Here is a 25,957-nt window from a genome sequence, read left to right as displayed (position 1 = left end):
TTCCCTCCAACGCTCTCACCTGTTCTAGAGGATACGACAAATTCCCACCACCATGGAACGAAAACCGATAGCAGACAGCGGGGTTGAGGTGACGGCAGGACTCGATGATAGAGCTACGCGAAGACGACAATCTGCCTTTGCAAGGCGCAAGTCCTCCGCTGTCGTTGAAGAGTCTGCCGCCATTGTCGAAGCTCACACTCTTAATGATGCAGACCGACGTTTGGCCGAGATGGGCTACACTCAGGTAGACGGACCCAGCATTCCATTCAAAAAGAACCATACTGACAACTCTTCTATCACTAGGTCTACAAGCGAGAATTTTCCTGGCTTTCTACCTTCTCATTCGCCCTCTCGGTGTCAGGACTCTTCGCCAGTGTCTCGACAACCTTCATTTACCCCTACGAAGCAGGAGGTGCATCTTCAGCCGTCTGGTGCTGGTTGATCTCGGGTTTCGGATGCTACTGCATTGCGCTGTCTGTGGCCGAACTCGTCTCCGCCTACCCGACGTCGGGAGGACTATACTTCACATGCAAATATCTCGCCCCGACAAATTGGGTACCGGAAATATCATGGCTGTGCGGTTGGCTGAATCTCATCGGCCAGATTGCCGGAGCTGCGTCAACGGAATACGGCTGCGCCCAATTACTGCTAGCTGCCGTCTCAATGGCAGGGGACTTCAACGGCTATGTGCCCACAGACCGTCAGACCGTTGGCGTCATGGCTGCATTTACCGTCCTCCATGGGGCTTTAAACAGTCTGAACACTGCGGCGCTCGAGAAGATGACGAAAACATATGTCATTTTCCACATTGCCGTCCTATTCAGCTGCTGCGTCGCGTTGCTCGCAATGTGCGACTATAAACACACTTCCTCCTATACGTGGACCACTGTCGTAAATAACTCAGGATGGTCACCTACAGGCTGGTCTTTCCTCTTCGGCTTCCTCTCAGCCTCGTGGACCATGACTGATTACGACGCGACTGCTCATATTGCGGAAGAAATCAAAAACCCCGAAATCAAAGCCCCTTGGTCCATTGCCCTCGCGCTCGGCTTCACCTGGATAGGAGGATGGCTGTTCACTATAGTGCTAGCTTACTGCAGCGGCGATCCCACTCACACCCTTAAAAATGCTGTCGACCAGCCTGTGGCTCAAATATTCTACGACGTCATTGGCAGAAATGGAGGCATCTTCTTTACCGTGGCGGCTTGTTTCGTTCTCAACTTCACAGCCATGACAGCCATTCAAGCCGGCGCTCGAACAATCTGGGCGTACTCTCGCGACGAAATGCTGCCACTGTCGAGGGTCTGGTACAAAATCAACAAGAAGACCGATACTCCGGTTTACGCAGTGTGGCTTTTTGCCACAGCTTGTGTCCTCATCAACTTGATCGGTCTGGGATCTTACATCGCAATCTCGGCAATCTTCAACCTCACAGCTATCGCTCTTGACTGGTCCTACTGTATCCCTATCATCTGCAAAATGCTTTACGGCAAGTTCGAACGTGGGCCATTCCACCTTGGCTGGGCTAGCTTACCCATCAACATCTGGGCTGTCTGCTGGACAACCTTCGTCACGATCATCTACGTTATGCCTACCATCCGGCCTGTGACTCCCCAGAACGTAAGAGCAATTTTTCCTCCCTCCCGAACACACTCTCGTTTTGCTAATCCATCACAGATGAACTACGTCGTCGTCCTCATGGCGGCCGTCGCAATCTTCGCCGTTGGCTACTGGTACGCTGCTGGTCGCTACTACTATGTCGGCCCAAGAGTCAAGGCTCAACTCATCATGGGAGTTGCAGGCGAGGAGGACAAGGCACACTCATCCGGCGGGTCGAGCGATGAGAAAAGGGACCCGACGGCAGTGTCTTAGGTGGCTGCTTTCTGCTTCAGCAGCCCCTTGTATCGGACGCTGAGGTACTATTCACGGCCTTGGATGGCGCTCTTGCGATTTCTTTCTTCTTCTTTCTTGTCATCTATTCATTTTTCTAGATACCCACGTGTGTAAACTTCAGATTGTCGTACAAATCATTCATTCATCCATTCATTCATACATCCATTCATTCATACATACATACATACATCGCTTCGCATCCGATCTGAAGAACTGCTCCCCACTCATGCGAATACGGTCGGTCGCGACTTTTCAAGGCAGGCTCCTCTCGTATGTATGTATGTATGTATGTATGTACGTCGCAGAGCTCAACGTCTATAACAGATCTCTCAAATACCATCGAAACATCCATCCGAGATAGGCGCATCTACCCGCTTCGTTTCCCACCACGGTACGACGAGAGTCTGTTGGTCTGCTGGATCAGTCAGTGCGTATCTTACCCTCCCGTCGTCTTTTGATCGTCGTGGGGCCTTTTTCCCTTGAGGGGTACAGTATGTGTGTATATTCACATACGTCGGATTCGAGGTTGTGGGTTTGAAAGCCTTGTGTTCGTGCATGAGCGGATGAATGAATGAATGAATGATGCTGTTGAGGGAGTGGAGTTGGGTGGTTGTGGCACGGCGGATGCGTGTGGTTCGTGGGTGGGGAATAGGGTTGTGCGATGTTGCTGTATGTACCTAAGGTCATGGGATAACATTTGAGTGATTGTTAATCTATCTATCTATCTGTCGGTCCGTCTGTTCACTTCGATATGGACTTTTATGCCGCAAATACGCTGACTTGTTTCGGTCAGTTTTGAAGAGATGAGGGGCAAGGGGATAGATGCATTGCATGTAGCGTACGCTCTGTTTGTACGTACGTCACAAAACAGCCGCGACAGACTGGGACGATGTGGTACGCGGACTATACGTAATGCTGCAATACTTGAGTATATTCGTGGGAGATGCGAACGCGGTTGAGGGGAGTGGGGCTGGGATCGGAGTTGACATGTCTACTTTCTTCGCTGGTGAGATTGGGGGGTTTGTCCTAATGCTGTGTATGCTTCGTGACTGACCGATCTTTCTTCTTTCGCAGTCCTCGTTGGGTGATTTCGCTCGCGCAGGGTTGAGTGGTTGGGGGCTTCGTGTTGCTGGATTGCGGATCGCGATTGGGACTTGGACTAGCGCTCCATCCGTGCTTTATACGAGATGGTTAATGGGATCCTAGCGCTCCTGGCTGGGATTGACATCGTCTGGCTCTGGCTTGTGAAGGTGGTTTAGGGCTGTGGTTGTATCGCGCTCGGATGAGTCCTTGATGTTGGCGGGTTTTGCAACGGTAGAAAGAGGTTGTGTGGGTGGGTGTGTTGGGCTCCATCCTCCTCCCTTGCGGCTTTTAACTCACAATAGCTCCCTTTGTGACATCCTCTTCTCGAGAATAGTTCTCATAGCCTGCGCAGGTATCACGATGCTCGGGTATGTTTCTTTCTCCCTCGACGCTCTCAGCTTCATGATTCTCCGCGCATGCGTCGTATCCTCCTCCCTTCGCTGCCTGCCTGCGTGCCTGCCGCCTCGGATGGGGTATGAGAAACAATACATATTCGCAATTCCAATTCTTTCATTCATTCATTTGCCCCCATCCCTCCCTACGTACTAGTACACATGACTTTGAAGAATCCAGGACGTGCATCGGGCAGCTCACTCACCCACTCCGCAGTGTGCCAAGTGGATGTCCCTCTCTTAAAAATCGCTCTTGCATCACCATGGAGGAGATAGGCATGTTCCAAACCCGCCATCTCCTCTCCTCTCAGCCGCCGTGGCGTCTATCTCTCTTTCATCATATCCAGCTACTCGTTCACGACCAGTTGAAGAACTGAGTCGAGTCCTGTTCCAGCACTGCTTCCTTGCGCGCTCGGGGTCATGTTTCGCTCGTTCGTTCGTTCAACCACTACGATATACGAATGCGTTCCGGAGAGCCGAGACGTTAGCCACGGCCCACCACGACGCCGCTGCTTTCTCGGTTACGTACGGGTGTGGAGCGTGTTTTAGAAGATCGCCAAGAGAAGAGTCTCGTTTTGCCCGTTTCCTTACTTTCGCCTTTGAAGATGGGCAATGTGTTGGCTAAGTCGTTCCTCGGGCGAGCGAAGAATGCCTTAGATGACGATAAATCTTAGGGCGCTGCGCCCTCGGCGGGTTTTTGCAACGCGTTTGGCACTTTCACTTTCCTTCCAACGTTGGAGGGATGAAGCAGACGAAATATTGTGCGGATTCAAGATGGAAAGCTCCATGTCCGGCTGTGCGGTATCGGATATGGGCGTCTTTTCGGAGGATTTCGTTCAGATGGGACGGATAGGAGAGTCTGAATCTCACCCCGGTCCATGCGCCACAGTCGGCGGTGAGGGACTTTTCTGGATCCCAGGAGCGGGGTTCGTCACTCTACTTAGTGAGTGAAGGCTTTGTTGTCAGCAGGGATGTATGTATTTATATACGTAAATGACTCAGTATCGCCCTGTCGTTCTCGACTCACGGTGGCGAGTACAAGCCTCCGAGACTTGACTCTTCCACTGGAATTTGCCGATTGCGCCCCTAAGCATACAGTCTTTGATGTGGACGTTCACGCTGCTCAAAGCTTGCTTAGTAGGGCGAGCTCGTATGCCAGGTCGACGGAGTGGCTGAGAGGTCAGGGCGAGAGCGGCTTCGGTTTGTCTCTTTGCCGGCAGCTCGTAACGCTCCGAGAACTTTTTGGATGTCGATGCTGTTTATGTGGGTTATATTTGGATTGACAGGTACAGCCAATTAGGTTGGGATAGCGTCAGAATTGTGGGTACGCGTCCGTGGAGGTTGGGGTATAATTCGCTATGCAGTTATATTGCATTCATTAAAGTGATGCTACGTAGATCTGCGTTGGCGTTGCTCATTTTCCGTTGAGTTGTATTCTCTTTCTGGTCCGCCTCTCAGGGTTAATTATATGAGCCATCACGATTCACAAATCATTGGCTCCGTGATTAGAAGCCTTCTTGGTAGTTGGGTTGTTCGAGGAAACAATAGTTGGTGACAGCTTGCTTTCTGGATGGAAATTCGTGCGCTTTGTTTGTATCACGAAGACTGCTAGAGGAGAAATTACAGCTTGGTCGTGGAATCGCTCTGGGCATAGACAGCGCGGTCTTGGAACTTCAGGAACGGACATGGCCAGCGAGTGGTTCGTCTCCACACAGAGGAACACATACACACCACGACGGCAGTTCAAATGACCCATTCACACGTTAGCCGCGGAGTAAGCACAAGTTGCGAGTCACACTCCACACTCTTCGCGTCCGCCACAGCAGTGCAACCGCCAAGTACCTCATCTGTATCAGTATCCCACAGCTCTCCAACCGCACCGGTGAAGAAGGACTCATATCTTAGCTTCCGGCCGTATGCCGATATCGTCATGTCAGCCGGGTAAAGACTCGTCTCCTCGGACAGAGGTGTCCCATCGGGCACGGGAGCTGTCCCGCTCGGATTGCTGTTCCAGGCACCGTCTAGGCTCGCGTCTCCCGGTTTGTAAGCGTAGGCAAACCATGTGGCGACTTCTGCGCCGCTGGGCCGGAGTAAAGTTGCAGCTCGATGGCGATACCGGCGTTAGGAGATGACGGTGGTGGTGTCGAAGGAGCTGGATTCGCTGTGGCTGGTGGCGTTGCGGGTTTTGACGTGGTCGTGGCAGCAGAGCAGTCGAACGATGCCGTTGGTGGTGGAGTGGTCCACCCACACGCGAGATCCGTACTAGTTCGTACGGCGTACGAGTTGGGGCTCTCTCCGCACACACACCAGCCAGGGCCACTGGCGATGGATGCACATGTATTGTGGGGATCTGCGGCGTGGGAGCATGACACTGTCGTTGCGGCGCTTGTCGAAGGCGAAGCGATAAGCGTTGACGAGGCATGGGCTGCCGCTACACCTGCTGAAACTCCTCCTATGATCCCTCCAATAGCTGCTGCGGGTGTCGGGGACATTCCAGCGGCGGTTCCCCCAAGCCGGCCTCCATCTCCGGCCATGATAGCTGCCGCGATTGAGGCGGGCAAGGCTTCAGTGCTTGACGGTAAGTCGATTTGAGTCAATGGACATGATCCGTCGCGCTTTATGTATCCACCAGAACCCCCGCAGTCCTTACAAAGCTCCAGAGGTGCGTTGTTGTAGATGATGGGCACACTGCCGGCACCTCTTGGCTTCGACTGAGTTGAGACCATTCTGTAGGCGTATATATTTGGTTGCTCGCCCGGATTGGGAGGAATGAGTGCATTGCCGCTGTATCCCATGGCGAGCGTTTAGGCGATATAGCCAATTGTGATTCCACACGCTGTGAGAGGAGGTCGTCAGACCTCTCATACCCATCTGGGAATGTATATAACAGAGATTTGCAACGTACCATACGATGTCACGGCGCTCAGAGTAGGGTCAAGGTATTGAAAAATGTAAGCCCCACTTGGATCACTTGACACGATCCAAGCACCTGCACCTAGTGCGTAGGCTGTCAGGATATTGTCTCCTATATGACCTTGAGATTCCGGATGAGCCACAGCGTCAGGTGTGACACTTCCTATTACAATCTCCGGATTGCGGAACAGCCGTGCGGGAATGAGGCCAATCTCTGGATTCTCATCGCCTGTATTCCCCACAGCGGCGCTGATAGTAATTGCGTTGTCATCAACCCAGTCTAGAAAATTTCTCCACATCTTTGAGAAATTTTTCTCAGCACTCTTTGGATATTGGCTTACGTCGCCTTGATCGCCAAACGGATATCCCAGGGCAGAGGAGATCACAAAGTATTCTTCTCCTAGTCGCTTTTTCTCCTCTATAACCTCGGTCATCATGGCAATTGCGTCTTTGACCGAGAAAAGGGGAAACAATACGCCACTTGCGGAGCGAGGGCCGTTGGTATATTGTGGCAACTTGACGACCGTATGACGACACTTTTGCGCCTGACCAAGATGATCGCCTATTATGAAGCCAGACATGCGAGTCCACGGGGTGTCAAACTACCATACTCGACCTGTCTTAATCGAAAGTCTGAGTAAGCTGGATGGATCCCACCATCAGGATTTGGGGAGTCCGGGTCGATGTAGCTGTATTCATACGGCTGCTGGATAATCATGCCGCCAGGCATTGTGACAAAAAATTTCTCTATGTTATCTACTCTAGGAAAAAGCCAGTCTATGTCCCAATCGTCCTGAGTTTGCCCACGTGTGATACCTGGCTTGAGTCGACCGAAGAATTCGGATGCTGCATGTTGAGACCGGTATCCAGGAGGTAGACCCGCACATTTTGACGAGGCTCTATTGTGTTAATGAAATAGTAGGGGTACATCTCACCCCGTTCGCCAAGACTGTAATCTGAACGGAAGATCCGGTGCTAGCGATATCATGGCAAGCTTCCATGCTGCAATCTTTTCCGCCCAGCCCTGGACCGGAATCCGCTGGAATAGACCACCACCTCTCGGCCTTTGATCTCCATCATGAAGATCTCTTGAGCCCACGTTAGGCTTCGAATCAAGAGGCTCCGTCGCATAGATGGTGCCGTTAAGATCTGGATCCGTCTGTCCACTGTCTGGCATTTCAATTTCAAGTTCGGATTCTTGTATGATGATGAAATCAGAATTAGCATCGATGACCGAAGCCTCGGTGTCGCTGAGCTCTAAGGCGAAAATTTCCAGGGTACCGTCGCTTCTATTTGCTTGCGTGACATCCTTCCGTTGAGCATATGGGGCGAACAGAGATTTTGTCGCGGATTGGGGGGTATCGATTAATGGCATGACCACGCATCGAGTTGGCGTGTCTGCAGCTGATGAAGAAACCATGCTCTGCATTGTTTGGCTCGGGCTTTGAATCGGAGTAGGCGTTTCGTCCTCAGGATTGACACCATTTGGATTCTCGCCTGGCGGCAATTTTGATGGATCGATGCTGATGATTGAAATGGTAGGAGGTCCACCAAGAGGACAGAATAACCGCCATATGATCCCCAAGGGAAAGGAGAATAATTTGTGGCAGAGAGAAGGGAAGTCGGAAGACGAATGAAACCCTGGTAGCCCAAAAATGAGGAATGCAAGACCGTGTGTGCATAATTCAGGTACCTCGGTTGCGACGGTACTCCCAGACGATGTCGCGGTAATAATGGCGCCTGCAGTGGTACATGTTGAGATGGTAATAGTCTGGATCGAAACTCCAATCGGCACACTTGTCACCGTAGTCGTGACACTGTCTACGTACGCGAACAAAGCGTTTGTGCTCGGCACACCTGAAGAGTATCCCACTTGGACAATTTCATTCGTGACGGAGCCTTGGGATTTTGTGATTTTGACGGCATAGATGACTGGACCTGTAGGTAACGAAGCTGTGGGTGTTCCAGATCTAGTACGGTTACTGCCCCCTAACGCCTTGTTCGTGACTGGCAGAGATCCTGCCATATTGAGAGCAGTATTGTGTGTGTTTGCTGGAGGACTATTGCCCTCAGAGCTGTTACTCGCTGATATCGTAGCCCCTGTACCAGAAGAATTGACAGAGGTTGTTGCAGACATTGAAGGGTTTGATACCACGTCTGGCGAAGCGTTCTGCGTAGATGGTGTTCTGGTTGACACAGCTGATCGACCAGACGAACCCTCCGCAGCTGACACACTCCCAGTAGTCCCGCCCTGCCTTGTAGACGCCGAGGTAAGCGAAATCAAAAGACCGCTGTTCATGGTGTTGCTGGCAAATCTATCAACCTCAATCCCTGCATCTATAGCCTCAACAATGTCCTCCAGTGCGGTAACGATCGAAGCGGGCAACACGCGAAACTCAGCAACCACGGATGATGCTACATGGCTAGCACTATCCGTGAAGACTTTTGCGACGCATATCTCCCCTGAAGCGCACGTACCGATGTCTACATTCGTTAGAATGGAAATTGGACTCGGTAAGCCAGTGAGAGCTGGCATCAATTCGACAACTTCGTTGGTCCCCACCACCACAGCATCATATATGAGCGTGTCTGTTGACGACGTTCGCGTGACCGGCACAGCATACAGTGGAAGCACAAGAGCGAAAGCAAAAAACGCAACGATAAAGGATGTCATTGTTTGAGGCCGGAGACATTCAATGAGAGAAAACAAGGAATGATGACAGGATACATGACATTCCCAAACCAGCAGCGAGCTGTACGTTATTCGAGAAGAGCCATACTAAGCTGCAATTTCTTGCTTCGTTGGAAACTGGATCCTGTGCAGCCGGGGTTGTGGCGGCCTGTGACATTTAGATAACAACTTAGCGAGTAACAACAGAACAATGATAGCATCGAGTCATGCTGTTGGTCCATCTGAGCTGAGCTTCACCTAATTTGCCTCGTTCATCAACGCGGCGTCGTGCTGGCGGAAGATGGTTGTTTTACTTTGAGTGAGCTTACCTAATTGACGCTAGCCTCACTCAGTAAAGTTTGGCTAGGACGGCCAATCAGGAAAAAGTGAGGCTAAAGTACTGCAAATTCGGAATTACTTGCCATAAAAAACCTCTTCGCTCTATCTCCCGCCCCGGTCACAATCTGTTGGACTGGAGTTGCCTTGGCTAATTCTTCCCACCGCCACTATTCACACTTCGTTTCCATTGTGCTGTTGTAGCCGATTGCGTAAATCATTCTTGCTTCAGCTTAAAGTAGGTCATAAAGCGAAAGTAGATCTTGTCGGAGCAGAACGCTCAATAATCATAACATTACAAAACCATGCTGTTAGTCCAAACCTGCGGTGCTCAATACTTGATGCCATTAGTTGTGCGTGCACTCCGTCCCTTCTGGTTCCTTTTCAACCACCTTTCTTTGACACGACAAAAGAGACACTGCCACTGGTGTCTAATGCAGATGCAAAAACTGCGCAAACCACCCCACACCGGCATTCTTTGCCCTCTCCAATGCCTTCTTCTGCTTCACATCGCTCTGATCGCACTTAACGGCGAAACCGTGGTTCGATCCGGGGAAATACTGATAGTCGTATTCGAGATTCAAGCTCGGGATTACGCTGTTCGCGTGCGCTTTCAGTTCGGGTGTCAGCTGTGGGTCGTTCTCCGGGGCGATGATCTGCACCGGGACGCCGACGGCGTCGATTTCCTCCTTTTGGAGGAGGGAGGGGTGCGCGGTCGAAATGCAGTCGACTAGGTTTTTGCCTGAGGGAAGGTCAATATGTTAATAAGAATGGATACCCTGCGCGTGATTGGGAAAGGGTGGACTAGCCTTTGGCTCCGAGCTGGAAGACGGCCCATCCACCATAGCAGAATCCAATCGCACCGAGCTTCTTGAAGCCGTGCTCTTGCTTTAAAGATTTGGCGCAGGTTTCGATCTCGGGGAAGCGGATGTCCTTGGAGTGACGACCGATGAATCCCATCAGGTCGAACTTGCCGCCCTCTATTGCGCCAGCGGTAACGACCTCACCGTCGAAGCTGTATGAAAAGCGGGATCAGAGCTCTTCTTGACCTGGCGATGTTGATCTCGGCGGGTAGAATGGGAACTTACAAGTCCGGAAGATAGACGGTGGCATCTGCTTCCTTGGCGTAGTGGTCGGCGAGCAGGCGGGCGTTGGGAAAGGTCCAGCCGAAGATGTCGTGGATCATGAGAATAGCGACCTGGTGCGTTGCATATTGAGTCAGACCAGCCGCAGTCTCATGCTTTTCTCAAGTAGCTAACGAACCTCTTTGTTGGAACCGGTGACATAGGTGTCGTTCTTGCCCAGTTTGGTCTCTTCACCGATGGGCTTACCATCCCATTTGAATCCAGATAAGCAGCACTGAGACATGATGGTTCGAACGGTAGTGTATATATATTTAAATATTGGGGTTTGAAGCGAATGAAGGATTCTGGTTGCAGGAGGGTTACTTAGATAAAGTCTGGGAGGGGGTACGGGAATCGGCAAATAGGCGAGCCGGAAAGAATTAAAGTATGTCGTCATGGACAAAAGGATGAGAGAGGTTTAGACCCAGCTCTACTTGTAAGGTTTTATGTAAAGGACATCTTATTAAGTATTTTATGCAATTTCTAACTGATTTTCGATCAATCAAAATGCTGCATTGCCTTGTTATTCGCTTCTTGTGCAATTCGCAGAGAATAATGTAATAATGTACTTTACTTCAGAGATGCCAAGCGCAGTCTTTCTAGTCTTCGGATGTTCGGCCCTACCAGGTAGTCGCTTCCGTGACTTCAATAAATAGGGTCTCCTTGCTTGCTTCTGGCTTTTCTTCGGCAAGTACTCTAGGCGCTTGACGACCGAGAGAAAGAAAGCAGAATGCCAAAAGCTCCACAATGTATCAATAATAAATCCTTTGCACATCAATCGAGACCTAGCATCCGAAACTGCCCCAGTAACCTTACCACAATGGTATACCCATGCCACGAGGTAATCGTGTGTCCATGAGTCCTTCGTGCAGGCAAATCCGCAATAAGATGGGCGTATCGATTGCACATGTGTATGGAGGCGAGATCCAGTTGGGTCAGTCGTCAGGCTCTGCGCCGTCTGGGACTGCGGGTCATTCAATTATCCGAACGAATGGAATTTCGTTGTATGCTGCATCGAGACGGATGAATTCTCATACCCCTGATTGCATAATCCTTGAGAAAGAAAAAAAAATCCCACAGTTCTGGCACACCCCAAAATCAAAAATCAAAAATTTCAATGTTTCTATATAGGTTCTCAATCACAATTAATTATGATCTGAAAAATTATTAAGATTTAATAAATAGATTATAGATTAGATTATAAAATTCTTAAAAGATTTAAATTATTCGTTATATTGTAAAATAGAATAGTAGCGAATTTTACGAAGTACTCTTGACAGCTTTAGAATAGCCGAGGTAAAAAAAAAAAAAAACCTTGATATTTATTTAGATGATTTTTCAGCGTACCCTCAGTAATATTAAATTAATATTTTATTATTTTACTTACGTTATATAAGTTAAATTTTTTAGATACTTTAATAATAAATACTTAGATATATAAAGTATATATTTTATAATTTTTAGACTATAATTAATTATAATTGTAAACCTATATAGAAAAATCAAAATTTTTAATTTTTAATTTTAAAGTATATTAGAACTATGAGATTTTTCTTTCTTTCTTAAGAATTATATAATTAGAGATATCGAAAGCTATATATAATACTCGTATTTACTAGAATTTATAATTTATTAGAATTTATAATCGCTAAAACTTAATCTTTATAATTTATTATTAATATACGAGTAAAGGCCTATAAATTAAATTCATAATCATTTTTTTAATTAGGGCTATTGAGTAAGTAGGTAAGCGATCTTTAATAAGCGAACTTTAGTGAGCGATATTTGAATTCCTTGCGCTTTAATAATTATAAGACTAAATTTTAAAGTTCTTAAAAATTCGAAAAGCGCAAATAGCGCTTTAAGATTTAAAGTAAAAAATTTCAGAATTTTAATAGAAAATAAGAAAGTTATTACTATTGTAAATAATATATATCTATTTTTTTAATAAGAGAGGCGTAAAAGGGCGAGATTTTGATAGTTGCGAACGCTAATTTATTTATTTACGATAACTTAGTCGATCTAGCCAAAAGGCGTAATAACTTTAAATTAATAATTGGCTACATATATAAATTTAAGATTTTCTAATTTAGTTCTATCTTATTCTTTTATATATACTAATTAATATATATAAAAGAATAAGATAGAGCTAAATTAGAAAATCTTAAATTTATATATATAACTAATTATAAATTTATTAGATCTACGCTTTTTAATTAGATATCGCGAGTAAATAAATTAGCGTTTATAACTATTAAAAATCTATAAAAATCTATATATAGAAATCTTATCCTCTAAAATAATTAGCTCTCTATAAATATTATTTCTTTATAATTTAATAAATTATAGAGCTTAGTATACGCTTTCTAACGCTATAAAAATAATAAAGTTTAATTTACTATTAGTAAATTAAATAAATATTTAAATATAATAGTTATAATAGTTATATTAGACGCGTTCGAAATTAAATAATAATTCTTTCATTTATTTATATAATTATTCTTCTTCTATAATTCTATTAATCTATTAATAATAAATAAATTCGCTCTCGATATTTCTCGTCTAAATGTTATTAAGTATCTAAGATATATATCTCTTTTATTCGTCTTTTAAATCATTACTAACGTCTCTAGATTATCTCTTAACGAATTCGCTATTACTAATAATTAAGATCGTAAACGCGTTAGAAGACTCTTAAAAAGAGCTTAAATGAATATATTCTCCTCCATATACTTCTTTTAAGCTAACGATAGATAAATTAAATTAATATTTAAATATTATAGTTATATTAAACGCGTTCGAGATTAAATAATAATTCTTTCATCTATTTATATAACTATTCTTCTTTTATTATTCTATTAATTCTATTAATATAAATATATTTATTCTTAATATTCTTATACTTAGTTAAATAAGAGAAGAATTTATAATAGACGAATACGAAGAATATTACGGAGAATATTATAGAGATAGTTATTAGTAGTAATAATATAATAGATCTACTCTTTACGATCTTATATTAATTTACTTAGTTAATATAAGAGAAGTTATTATAATAGACGAATATAAAGAATACTATAGAGAAATTAAGCGGTAATAAGATTTTTAGTATTAAGAATACGACTTAACTCTTTAAGATCTTACGTTATATACTCTCTATAATTTTATATTAAATTATTACTTAGTAAGCGAAGAATATTACTATAATTTAGTTTATTATTTCTACTATATTAAGAAGTAAGAGAAGAAATTATAATAAATAAATGCGAAGAATATTACGAAGAATACTATAAAGAATACTATAAAGAAATTAAGCGGTAATAAGACTATTATCGTTAAGAATACGACTTAACTCTTTAAGATTTCACGTTATATACTCTCTATAATTTTATATTAAATTATTACTTAGTAAGCGAAGAATATTACTATAATTTAATTTATTATCTTTACTATATTAAGAAGTAAGAGAAGAAATTATAATAGATAAATACGGAGAATATTATAAAGAATACTACGAAGAATACTACGGAGAAATTAAGTAATAATAAGATTATTATTATTAAAAATACGACTTAGCTCTCTAAGATTTCACGTTATATACTCTCTACGATTTCACATTAAATTATTACTTAATAAGCGGAGAATATTACTATAACTTAATCTATTATTTTTATTATATTAATATAATATATTACTATAACCTTTATAGAAGAAATATCGAACGATATATATTTAGACGAATTAAAATCGTTCGATATCTTACTCTAATAGCTATTTTATTATTCGAAAGATTTTACTACGATAGAAGATAATATGAAATTTATATTACTAATTAATATATTATCTTTATTTCTTTTCGATATTTCGATACTTCTTACTATAAGAATATAATCTTTCTTTATTTTTTATAGATAATTATTACGAATTAATTCTCTATACTCGATATATCTTTCTAATTAAGTCTTAGCGCGTCTCTCTTTATATATATATTTATATATAAATTAAAAACGTATAATAAGCGATTAGAGTTCGATTTAACTTAGAGCTAAAGCTAAAATTCGATTTAACTTAGAAAAATTTAACTTTATAAATTTAATTTATAGATTTTTACTTATATAAAAGAATAAGATAGAGTTAAGCTTAAAAATCTTAAATTTATATATGTAATTAATTATTAATTTAAATTCGCTACGCTCTTTAATTAGATCGACTAACTTATCGCGAATAAATAAATTAACGTCCACAATTATTAAAATCTCGCTCTTTTACGCCTCTCTTATTAAAAAAATAAGTATATATTATTAACATATAGAATTACTTTATTATTTTCTATTAAAATTTTAAGATTTATTTTTTAAATTTTAAAGCGCTATTTATACTTTTCGAATTTTTAAGAATTTTAAAATTTAGTCTTATAATTATTAAAGCGTAAGGAATTTAAATATCGCTTATTAAAGTTCGCTCGACAGTCGAACAGCTCTAATTAGATACACATTATTTGATTTTAGAATAACTTTTTTATTTTCTATTAGAATTTTGAGATTTCTTTTTTTAAATTATAGAACGAAATATAGGCTTTTAGATAAAAAAAGAATTATTAGATTTAGTTCTATAATTATTAAAGTGTAAGGAATTCAAATATCGCTTATCAAAGTTCGCTTATTAAAGATCGCTTACCTACTTACTCGATAGCCCTAATTAAAAAAATAATTATAAATTTAATTTATAGACCTTTATAGAGATCTATATCGAAAGTTCTATACATATACTAAAACTCTTAGTATTCTTAATATTCTTCGGCAATTTGATAAATTTCTTAAATAGCTTTATTTTTTATTAATAATTCTTTATATAACTACGTATATACTTATTAACTCGCTTATTTAAATTATATAATCGTATATCCCCTTTTAAAACGATCTTCTCTATACTCGTTATCGTCTTTTAAATAAATAACTTCGATAATATATCTAGGTATACGTTCTATCTACTCTAAATCCTCTCTTATAAAGAATATTTTCAGTAATAAGTTCATCGCTCTTTAGCCTCTTTTCGAGTCGTTAATAAATCGTTTTAAGTAGTATATCGCTTTATTTAAGACTAATATAGCTTAATAAATATTTGCTAAGAATGCTAAGAGTTTTAGCGTATATATAGAACTTTCGATATAGATTTCTATACTCGTTTTATAATACTATAATAAAAAACTCGATTTTTTTTAAGAGAATATAAAAAGCGATTTTTATATTTTAAAGAGTTTTTAAAATCGAGATAATAATAATTAATTTATATAATAGCGTAATAAACTTTAACGATTATATCTAAATATACTATTATATAACTTTAATAATTTAAGCTTAATTAATAAAAAAATAATAATCTTATAATCGTTTTCTATATTCTTATAACTTTTTTTTCTAGTTTTTAATTATATTGTCGTGAAATAGTAAATTATAAGAGTTAGATTTAAAGATTGCAAATCCTAGTGAATACGAGTACGGAGGTCTGCACCAAAAGTCCTGTACCATGCCAAGAAAAGAGCCCAGATGTCGGATATCGCCCCACCTCAAGGTCTGCCTGACCTCAGCCTACTCCGGGGTTCAACGACCCTATAGCGCCCACGAAGATCCTAAAAGTTCAACATATGCGCTCCTTCAAGCTGGTTCTAGGGCTCCCACTGCAGGGCCGCCTTCCGAAAGTAGGGCTAGGGCTATTCCCAGCGCGGGTGCAGAATTTTTGGTGCAGACCTCCGTAGACGCGCGGGATACAACACGACTCCTTACTTTTCTTAGTATCATCACTTATAGTAATCAGAAATCGAAATCTGCGCTTAACAGCAATGGAAGAATCCGATAAAGACAACTGTGTACAAATCTAATCTAGAAAGTCCTCTCTTCGTGTGGGGAAATCCATTTGCGTCACGGAACCTGTGTCAAATATGTTGAAGCAGATCTCGTTGAGTAGCTTGCAGTCTCCCCTTCTATCTCTTCAAGATTGACATCATTACGTCAAGTTTGGGCGGCCTCAAGTCGGTTGCAAGTCCTCAGGATGATTCAGACTTCTGTCACCCGCAGTTGGCGGGTATCAACCACCGTTAGCTCCGAGATGATCGGACTTGACGTTCAGCAATGCAAGCTCTGCTCGCACTTGTTGCTGTTATTGTAGCTGGTGCAGGGAACGTAAGGGTAAGCACTCTCATTGACCATTACCCTTACCACATTCGAAGGGTAGTGTTCAGTTAATGTCAACTTGTACCCCGCCATTGCGGCCGCCAACTACCCTAATATCGTCGTCTTCGGCTCAGCTGACACTTGCGAAGAGGAGGCCTCCGACTCACAGCAAGGTCCCCTCATCAGCGTGTGGGCACCCGGCGTCGACGTCGAGTGCGCCGCCAACGTCGACAGGGGCAGCCAGCAGGAAACAGGCGCTTCCTATGCGGCGAGGATGGTTTCTGGGATTCATGGCTCTGAACCCTGCGCGATTTCCGGAACCGGGCACAGCGCGCACAGCGGGCGCTGTGAAGGACCGCATCACGGAAGAAGCCTAACCTCGCGCGAGGCCCGAGGAGGATCCAGAGGCGGTGTATCCTGTGGCGGTTTCGAACGGCTTGGGGTCTCCCCTCTGCGATAACTCCGGCGATGAAGATCTTGAGATACGCAGGCGCGATACCACTAGCGGAGACTCGTGTCCTCGGCTGTTATTGCCCACAGTTCTGATGTCGTCGACCACTACTACTACGTCCACGACTTCTGCTACCAGGTCTGCATCAAGGTCCCTTTCCCCGAGCCTGTCCGGTCCCTGCATTAACGGAGAAGTCTATGTCGAGCTGCTATCGTGTCAGGAGGGTGGTCTCTCCGGTACTAGCAGGCTCACTGAGGCGATGCCAAGGAGATGTGAGGGGTGCGTTGACGTGGTCAGACATACATGTGCGAGTCTTCGTAGGAGAAGTCTTCGTCTCTGATACGACCATGGTGGGGTGAACCTTTGAGCCAACATCGAGACGTCATTGTAGCCTGTGAGATAGGCGGACGGGAAGATGCGGAAGGCCGAATTGTGTGATGCTACGTCTGGTGAATGTATGATAGCCTAAAGCATGAAAGGAATAACATGATTTTTCCTTAGCGAGAATGCACATGTATAATAATGATAACCAACAAAAATTGATTTTCGCACTAGTAGGGAGGCTAGAAAATGTTGGTCTATGAGTGTGTGCAGGGGGTACAACATTCTCTTCCAAATTCATAATTGATAACGTCGATCCGTGATACCACTGTTCGATGTGTGTCATACGCAGGGACAAGTGGCAATACGTACATGGCCATTTGATTGGTTCATTGATGTGTGTATGGTATTAGCGTCCTTTTGCCACAGGCCTTTGCGACTATCTCTACATAGAAATTTACTCCATAGATTTCGTCAATCCATTACCTCTGAACAATCTTTCGTCGAAGAGTCCCCCACAGCCTCAGCATGACCCCACCGGAAGTGGAAGGCGCCTGACGAAGTCACGCCCAGAGTTTTCTTCTATCTTTTTCGCCTCGCCCCCAAGCATCAAAGAGTCTGCTGAGACCCAGTCCCCCGCATGGCTTTTCTCGTCATCTCGCGTCTACTTTGCATCTCCAGTTCCAACAAGCCTCAAGACTCACAGTTGTGTGGGTGAATGAGCTAATGAAGGCCTTTGGGTACAATAATTCAGGTTGATTCGGCAAGCAGCTGCCTGCTCGTAGTATGCTTTCTGGGCAGCATGGCGGCTAAAATGCAACCGGGCAAAAAGAGAAACACACCGTAGTGAGCGCTACGCTGGAAAGTTTTCGCGGTTTCGGTTCAAAACGTCGAGGCCAAGGAAGCTGTGTTAAGCGGTAGGACCTCGAATTTGAGGCTAGACACGCACAGCTAGAATTTGGCAGATCGCAAGGTGACTCAAAACTCATCTTGACTTTGCTTCTAGACCATCATGATTGGGGAATTTTCAGGCGACACCCGATTGTTGATGCCAAAGTGAATACCGTACCCGTAGGTACTTTGGTGAGAGAGGCGAGAAAAACATTTGTTAGCGGCGGCTTTCAGCCCTATGGGAAGAAAGAACTAGAAATTTCTGGCAGTTGGCACTTCTTCTGACTCACGTATTCTCCACTTCGTTGCTTTGCTCTCATCATGCTAGTACGTTGGCCACCCTGTTTCAACAGGCGCCAAGTCTCGGGGACGGTGTCTCCAGTTTTGAGGATAGGCATGCTCCTCTACAGTCAAGGACGATGTTGTCAAAAGCCTTGCAACTCACCCCTCATTTCAAGCGTCCCGTGGCGACGCCTACTTCAGCTTAGGTCTTTTGCGTCATACTGAACGAGCTGGGCTGCAGATACTGAAGCTACTTGGAAAAATTTGATACCTGACCTACCTTACAACTCTCTCGACAGGCTAACCATAAAGTTTTGTTTGTACTAGTTTTTAACTTCCCCAGAGATGCCTTTTCGCACTCCCGGCTGTCAAGTTTCAAGTCTGACAGCCGTGTTAATTTTTCATCTTTGTCAAGGATGAGGCACATGGTCTGAGTGTTAGGATTACAGCCCAGCCAGTTTTCCAGTGCTCGGCCGAGTATCTCCTGCGGAAGGTCTAAGCGCCTACACACTCAGTTTTCACTTTTCCAGAAATGGCGACGGTGACTCAAGATAGAGGCGACTCCTCCGATTGGATGTAACCCCGCTTTCACCTGTATTCTCGTATAATCCGCTAGGACACGAAACCAGAAAAACTCCCGGCCGTTGGCAAATCAAACCTTGACGTTGCCGTCCTCACTTTGCGGTTGCCATCTCAGTATCCACGTTTTTCTTTGAAATAAAGAGCAGTTGGATACGTCCGATGGTTGTTGAATCGTGGATACGGCGTACGGAATTCTCAATTTCGATATTGCTACTCGTACTTAGCTAGCGATGGGAGTGGACACTTCTTTGGGGCTTGATGCTTGTCCCGCAGCTTACTTGACATCATCACCATCATCAGCATCATACCTATTGGCAGCAACGTCAAGCATACATTACTTATGGCAATGATCTGGCACCGGAGCAATCTCACCGACAATGCCATTCGTGGTGCGGATCTTACTCCGAGTGGTACGGCAACACCTTTCAAATCCCATCAACACAATCCTGTTCCCTGTTATCAGGAATGACGTTTGCTGGTTGGGTTGTGACATAGCCTCAACAAAAATAAATGACACCTCATCTCTCAACAATGACGTCGAGCTTTGGCTGCAGCTCTGGGAGCTCGGACTGTGAAGGGTTTCAGGATGGGCAACATTGGACCATTGTGAGTCGTTTGTGACCATATCTACTCACGCCCTGCTTCTTCCTTTCTCCCCTCCTCCACCTTGAAATTAACCAGCCAGCAGGTTCAAGATCGACTATCACCTCTCTCTATAGTCAACACCGTCCTCCTATCACACCATCATCCACATCCTCCAACCGCTAGATCCTCACTCATACCAATCCACACTCTCTTCCTACTTCAAGACTCTCAACATGTCAGACCCATCGGCCGTCGCATTCCTATTGAAAACATCTGCGCTCGGTTCGCCGTCCGCATCCTCTGCGCCAGCCGCACAGCCAACTTCGCCTGAGACTCCACCAACGTCGGACTCATCCTCGGCAGTCTCTTTGTCAAGCACACCAGTGACTGAGTCTATTTCAGACCTATCCGCTATAACACCCCTTTCATCCAGGAGAGCCTCCTCAACCGTAACGCGGGACCATCTGGACTTTGAAATAGTCGTCGCGCACTACAATGAAGATCTTACCTGGCTCAAACCGGTCATCGAATACTGCAAGGTCTACTCCAAAGGTGGCCCCAAGCACACGCCCGAGCTTCAGTTCGACGCCGAATCCCTCGAAAACATCGGCCGCGAAGGTCACACCTACCTTCATCATATCGTCAAGAACTACGAGAGCCTCAAGGATGTCACCCTTTTCACGCAAGCCCGCGTTGATGACCATACCGATCTCAACGCACTTGAGATGAGAGAAATAGCCCTCAATACCAAGCCAGGACGTGTCACCACCTTCCCACACCGCGCCATGGAGCTCTTCGACCTTTGGGAAGGCTTTCCCTGGGAGAAATACCCATGCTGGGCAAAGTGGTCATCACCAGAGGGTGTATTCAAGGGCAAAAAGGCCCAAGAGACGCCGGCACAATACTTCAAAGACTTCTTCAACAACTTCGGCCACGACGGACCGCCTAAGTTGGTCGGCTTTCAACCTGGCGCGATCTTCGCGGTAAGACGTGAAACCGTCCACCAGCATCCAAAAGAACTCTACCAGCGGATGTTACAGGACCTCTTTCTGGGGGACATGAAGAGCGTCGATCCTGAAACGGGTCACTACCTCGAGCGCTTTTGGCTCGCCATGTTTCGCAACGAAGAGTATTGTTGCTGGGATGCGAGCGACATCTCTGATACCGAGCTGAATGATCAGGGCCAGCTGGCGAAGGGGAGATGGCATGTGACTCCTCAGGGCATTGAGGTGGACCTCGGCTTCACCAACAAGGCGTAGCGGTGCAAGGCTTGACGAGCAGCATGGGCGTTTCAGGAAAGGGCTCTTCGTGCGTTGCTTACTGAATCATGTCGATGGTGGCTCATAGACAAAGGCATGGGATACACGGATATGAGTCGGGTTTTGGCATAGACTTAGTATGTAGCATAGGCGTTTGGGTCTTTTTCAGCATGCAAATGAACGAACTAATGCAATCACAATCCAGTCGTTTGATACTTCCACCCCGGTGTGGCGAAGGGTCCCAAGGGACTGACTGATCAAACAGCGCAGGCCTCCGACCTATCAAAGATGCTTACATAATATAGAAAATGTGAATGTTTGGCGTTTTCTTACGCCAGGAAAGTGCCTCCCTCTCGAAGACATACATTCAGCTTCATGGGATAGGTATCTATACCTTAACTTAATATAGACCTTCATCTCAAGGCCTTGTACCTGGTCGGACGAAGTCGAGGCTCGAAGCCTACAAAGCCAGATTCATAAACTCGTTAACGTGGGGCCTGGAAGCCGCGCGGATCGTGATGGTATTCATGTTGCAGCTTTGTGGAGACGCTAGGATGGATTATGGCACTATGTGCGTGTTGGAAACTTGTGACGGAGCAAGACAGGTTTCTGGCATGGGTCTTCGCGGTGAGTACGTATCATGTGAGGGGATAAAGATCTGGGGCTTATGGTAAAGATGGGGACGGAGACATCGAGGATTTGATACATTCTTCTTATTCTACCAGAATGTGGATTCTCGCAAGTGATCGAACGCTTCACTGCATGAATATTCTATTAACGACTAATAGGTTGGATTGAGCCGACATGCGCAGTAGTCCACTTTTGATGGATGACCGCCGTGTGGGCCGCAAATATCTAGTCATGTGTCGCGTATTGTTGTCGCTTAGCGAGTGAGGCTGTGCTTCGTGAATGTCAAAACGTCGTTGATGATGCCATCGTATAGATGGAGTTATCGGCCTCCATGTCTGCATTCAATCGTCTCTTCGACACAGGCCTTTGAACCACTGCTGGAGCCTTGACCCACATGCATCGCCAAGGGTATGAGTACAAAGCCACGCCCATGGCTCCCAGAGCCTTTCGTGTTCCCGCCGATCGACTTCGACCCACTTAGGTACGAGTTTGAGACAGGTAGCATTGATGTGTGAGTATTGCTAGTGTTGTTGGGTTGAGCTCTAGCTGAAAACTGCATTGCGCAGGACCCCAGACAAGATTGCGGAGCCCTGTTGCGACTGTTCTGAGGGAGCGCCGCCACTAGGGTTTTCAAGGCCAACAAGTCCTACTTCTTCTACAAGCGGCAAAGCTACATCCGAAAAGGACATTCTTCGACTCCCTGGCCACTTCCAAGGCTGGCGCATGGGTGTCACTCTGTGTGCGATCACCACGGGAACTGTACTTGTCATCAACCTGATTGTAATCACTTGTGTCGCTGCTGGGGATGGTCTGGAAGGAGGGCTGGGAACTCTACAGCAAGGAAGCTGCCAAAAGACAAAGCATCTGAGTCTGTGGCTGCACTTAGCCATCAACTTGCTCAGTACGCTACTCCTAGGTGCTAGCAACTACACAATGCAGTGCCTCTCGTCGCCAACCCGCGAAGAGATTGATAAAGCACATCGAAAACGAATTTGGTTGGATATCGGCATTCCCAGCCTACGCAATCTTAGACAAATCGGCCGGGGTAGAATTGTGCTTTGGTGGTCGATGGCGCTTTCTAGCATTCCATTACACTTACTATACAACAGTGTCGTGTTCTCAACTCTCTCCGCCCAAGAATATTCCGTCTTTGCGGCTTCCGCGGAATTGGTGAACGGTGTCGCCGCCCAAGAATTTTCCGCCAATCGCACGGCTCTCAACTGGACCGGTCCAACCAATTGGACAAACACTGGACCATTCGACACCATGCAGCATTTTCAAAATGCGTCAGGATGGCAGAAGCTGGACAACAGAGACTGTATCAAGGCTTACGGGCAGGATTACGTATCCGCCCACGGAGATCTACTGCTCATATCGCCAGCTATTAGTGCGTCGGAAATGATCGTATCGCTTGTGTACGGCCCCGGCAATGGGCTTGGAAACACATGGTGGATGTGTGACATCTCGGAGCAGACATTCTCAAATGACTGCTCGGTAAATGCGGTTGCAGATCGGGCTGCAAACTGGACAATCAACTGTGAAATCAATGACGAACTAACAACGAATCAGACCACACATGATCAAATCCAACAATACAACTGCCCGGTTCAATACTGCTTTAGCCAGCCAGTAGAGGAGCAGTGTCGGGTGCAGGTCAGTCTCGTCATTCTGGGTATCGTGATAGCATGCAACGCCACTAAAGCTCTTTGCATGCTCCTTACAATCAGAAATCAGAAGTCGCAACCTTTAGTCACTCTGGGGGATGCAATTCAAAGTTTCCTACAAGAACCTGATCCGAGCACTGAGGGAATGTGCCTAGCCAGCAAGGCACATTTTAACGACGCTCGAATGACAAAAGTATCAATGTCACAGAATCGCGGACTTCGGCGTTTGTGGCAAAAAACCAACTCGAATAAAACTCAGTGGATAGACAAACCCATGGAGTGGTCAAACCGCCGGCATTGGTGGTTTTCGAGCGCAAGCTTGAAGCGTTGGCTGGTTTGCAACATCTTGTGGGTACTTTTTATTCTCCATGACTTTAGAGTCGCTCCACCTAAGCCAAAATATCCCTTTGGGCCCCGCCCTCGACTTCTGGTCCATTGAGCGTTCATCTGGTGTCTCCGAGTAGGTGGGGCTGGGGGAAGGAGCAGTAGCAAGTCCACAGTCTAATACACTACAACTGCGTGTTGCCACCACATTTGCCCAGGATGTCTGTTCCCTAAATTCTAATGTGCTAACACATCAGTAGATGCGTTGCAACCCTAGGAGCCGCAGGCGGATGTCTCGCATTGGGCATTGGGAATCCAAATCTCACAGACCGTAGCCTAGCATACTTGTGGCAGCTGGGCTATGGCACTGTCGCATCTGAATCGATGATTAGCTGGAGCTTGCCCGGGACCGGAGGATTACTAGTTGCCATCCTCGTTGCCAATTCGCTACAGGTCTTACTCTCTTTTCTCTATCTTGCGTACAACGGCGTCTTCACCTGTATGCTGCTTGCGAATGAATGGGCCGGATACGCATACAGTAGGAAATCTTTGCGCGTTACGAGTCCAACAGGGTCTCAGCGCTCGACCTACAGGCTGCAATTGCCATACAAGTACGGTGTACCGTTGCTGGTACTTTCCGGGATCCTTCACTGGCTAGTCTCTCAAAGTATCTTCCTCGCCCGCATATCGGCCTTCACTAGTGAAGGCGTCGTGGATCCGGGTGAGTCTATCTCCAACATCGGCTATTCCAACATCGCCATCATTACGGTCATCGCGCTTGGTACGATCGCTGTACTGCTCGGCATCCTCAACGGGTTCAGGATATTCCGACCAGGTATGCCGCTCGCTGGAAGCTGTAGCGCGGCGATTAGTGCAGCATGTCATAGGCCGAGAGGGGATGTAGACGCTGCCAAGAAATCACTGATGTGGGGAGTTGTAAAAGTAGAGGGGAGTATTGGCCATTGTTGCTTGACGAGCTTCCAGGTTGAGAAACCAGTTGTTGGGAAGCTCTATGCAGGTCTGAGCACTGACTGAGATGCTAACGTCGGCACTGCAGTTGCAAGGCACAGGGTTGACAACGACATGCACTCGAGTATTGGAATTCTACTGAGTTGCTGTCTCCTAAATCTCAGACGAGGAGAACATTCACGGGTAAGGGATTTGATTAAGGTTCGAGATTATGCAGTGTTCACCCCACGGAAAGTCTTTATACCTCAGCATTCCAAAGCCCGAGGTCAACATACAAATAACTCAAAAGAAAGAAGAACCGCCAGGGCTCGTTCATCCTCTAGCAAGCAAGGCTATACTTCGGACTGGTACCTCCTGCCGACGAACTGACCCCAAAAGGAAGGGGAACATTCCCGTCATAAAGAGTATACCACCACGTATTTGTCGCTCCAAACAAATGCCCACATCCCACAGTCTTCCAATAAGTCGCTGCATTCTCCGACGACGCCACCGACGACGTCCCGGCGAACGTCCCGCTTGTGGGCCATCCCGTCTCCGTTACCCATACGGGCTTCGAGTTTGGAATCACAGCCATGCCGGAGGTGAAATCGCTGAGGCTGGAGGGAGAACCGCTAGAGTAGTACGGGTACACGTCCGCGCCAATCCAGTCGATCTTGTCAATTAGGGAAGCCCCGTCGCTCTCTTGCCAGATGTTGGCCGTGTCCACGTGACCGAGTGGCCAATTTACCCCCGCGGTGCTCATGGCGGTGCGCGTCTGGCTGATGTACGAGAGGATGGTGGCGGCGCTGGCGCCACCCCCTTGAGGGTTCCGGTACAGGTCTTCGCTGCCGACGGAGATCCCAACGACCAGGGCATTGAGTTTTGGATATTGCTTCACGGCTGCCGCGAGGGCGTTCAGCTCGTTCGTGACGATTGTTTGACCGCTCGAACACCAGATCCCGAGAAGTAAACTCGTGCCTGTGTTGATGGCCGCATTGAACGCAGAGGATGGAGTATCCGTCGTCCCGGATTCGATCATGGTGTACAGGCGTGCGCTGTTGAAGCCGGAGGCTTGGGAAAGCTCTTGCGCGGCGGTGAATTCGGCCGCGAAGTCGGTGGCGGCGCCGTTGGTCGCGGCGCCGTAGTTGAAGCCTTTGTGCACGCCGCCCGTGCTGACGACTGGTGTGCTGGGGTTGTCGGAGGTGGAGGGTTGGGATGTGTCTTCGGACGGTGCTGGGCTGGTGGTGGTGGTAGAGGTTCGATGTCGGTTCCAGCCGCCGCCATAACCTTGGGCTAGGGTTGCTGGAATCAGTGCGGTAAGAGCGATTGAGAGGAATGGAAAAATATGCATGGTGGAAAGGACCGTGAGTAGCTTTCACGAAAGTGGACGTGCAGCTCACCAAATCATGGTAATGGAAGTAGAGGAGATGGTGGGGGA

The 25,957-nt window shown here is 46.0% G+C and overlaps 7 protein-coding genes across 7 annotated transcripts; 3 read left to right on the top strand and 4 right to left on the bottom strand.

Annotated features, from left to right (window-relative positions):
• Nucleotides 1-52: 52 nt before the first annotated feature.
• HO133_001128 (uncharacterized protein) lies at nt 53-1,872 on the top strand (the record flags this gene model as incomplete). Its single annotated transcript, XM_037292058.1, has 3 exons — nt 53-244; nt 304-1,620; nt 1,678-1,872. The coding sequence occupies 3 exons, from the start codon at nt 53-55 to the stop codon at nt 1,870-1,872; spliced, it is 1,704 nt and encodes a 567-aa protein (XP_037151477.1).
• A 3,517-nt stretch (nt 1,873-5,389) lies between these two features.
• HO133_001127 (uncharacterized protein) lies at nt 5,390-6,094 on the bottom strand (the record flags this gene model as incomplete). Its single annotated transcript, XM_037292057.1, has 1 exon — nt 5,390-6,094. One exon carries the CDS (start codon nt 6,092-6,094, stop codon nt 5,390-5,392), a length of 705 nt encoding a protein of 234 aa, XP_037151476.1.
• Nucleotides 6,095-6,172: 78 nt separating this feature from the next.
• On the bottom strand, nt 6,173-8,955 carry HO133_001126 (uncharacterized protein; the record flags this gene model as incomplete). The annotated part of the gene is made up of 4 exons (XM_037292056.1): nt 6,173-6,204; nt 6,274-6,843; nt 6,888-7,180; nt 7,217-8,955. 4 exons carry the CDS (start codon nt 8,953-8,955, stop codon nt 6,173-6,175), a joined length of 2,634 nt encoding a protein of 877 aa, XP_037151475.1.
• Nucleotides 8,956-9,719: 764 nt separating this feature from the next.
• On the bottom strand, nt 9,720-10,656 carry HO133_001125 (uncharacterized protein; the record flags this gene model as incomplete). Its single annotated transcript, XM_037292055.1, has 4 exons — nt 9,720-10,030; nt 10,131-10,303; nt 10,377-10,528; nt 10,552-10,656. The coding sequence occupies 4 exons, from the start codon at nt 10,654-10,656 to the stop codon at nt 9,720-9,722; spliced, it is 741 nt and encodes a 246-aa protein (XP_037151474.1).
• A 9,271-nt stretch (nt 10,657-19,927) lies between these two features.
• HO133_001124 (uncharacterized protein) lies at nt 19,928-20,953 on the top strand (the record flags this gene model as incomplete). The annotated part of the gene is made up of 1 exon (XM_037292054.1): nt 19,928-20,953. The coding sequence occupies one exon, from the start codon at nt 19,928-19,930 to the stop codon at nt 20,951-20,953; it is 1,026 nt and encodes a 341-aa protein (XP_037151473.1).
• A 1,040-nt stretch (nt 20,954-21,993) lies between these two features.
• On the top strand, nt 21,994-24,740 carry HO133_001123 (uncharacterized protein; the record flags this gene model as incomplete). The annotated part of the gene is made up of 5 exons (XM_037292053.1): nt 21,994-22,094; nt 22,150-23,595; nt 23,832-24,406; nt 24,629-24,642; nt 24,705-24,740. The coding sequence occupies 5 exons, from the start codon at nt 21,994-21,996 to the stop codon at nt 24,738-24,740; spliced, it is 2,172 nt and encodes a 723-aa protein (XP_037151472.1).
• A 119-nt stretch (nt 24,741-24,859) lies between these two features.
• On the bottom strand, nt 24,860-25,870 carry HO133_001122 (uncharacterized protein; the record flags this gene model as incomplete). The annotated part of the gene is made up of 1 exon (XM_037292052.1): nt 24,860-25,870. The coding sequence occupies one exon, from the start codon at nt 25,868-25,870 to the stop codon at nt 24,860-24,862; it is 1,011 nt and encodes a 336-aa protein (XP_037151471.1).
• Nucleotides 25,871-25,957: the final 87 nt, after the last annotated feature.

The sequence above is a fragment of the Letharia lupina genome, assembly GCF_014066315.1.
Source record: "Letharia lupina isolate WasteWater1 chromosome Unknown contig_12, whole genome shotgun sequence".
Classification (NCBI taxonomy): domain Eukaryota; kingdom Fungi; phylum Ascomycota; class Lecanoromycetes; order Lecanorales; family Parmeliaceae; genus Letharia; species Letharia lupina.
The sequence above is the reverse complement of the archived record's forward strand: the minus strand, read 5'-3'. Positions and strand labels throughout refer to the sequence as shown.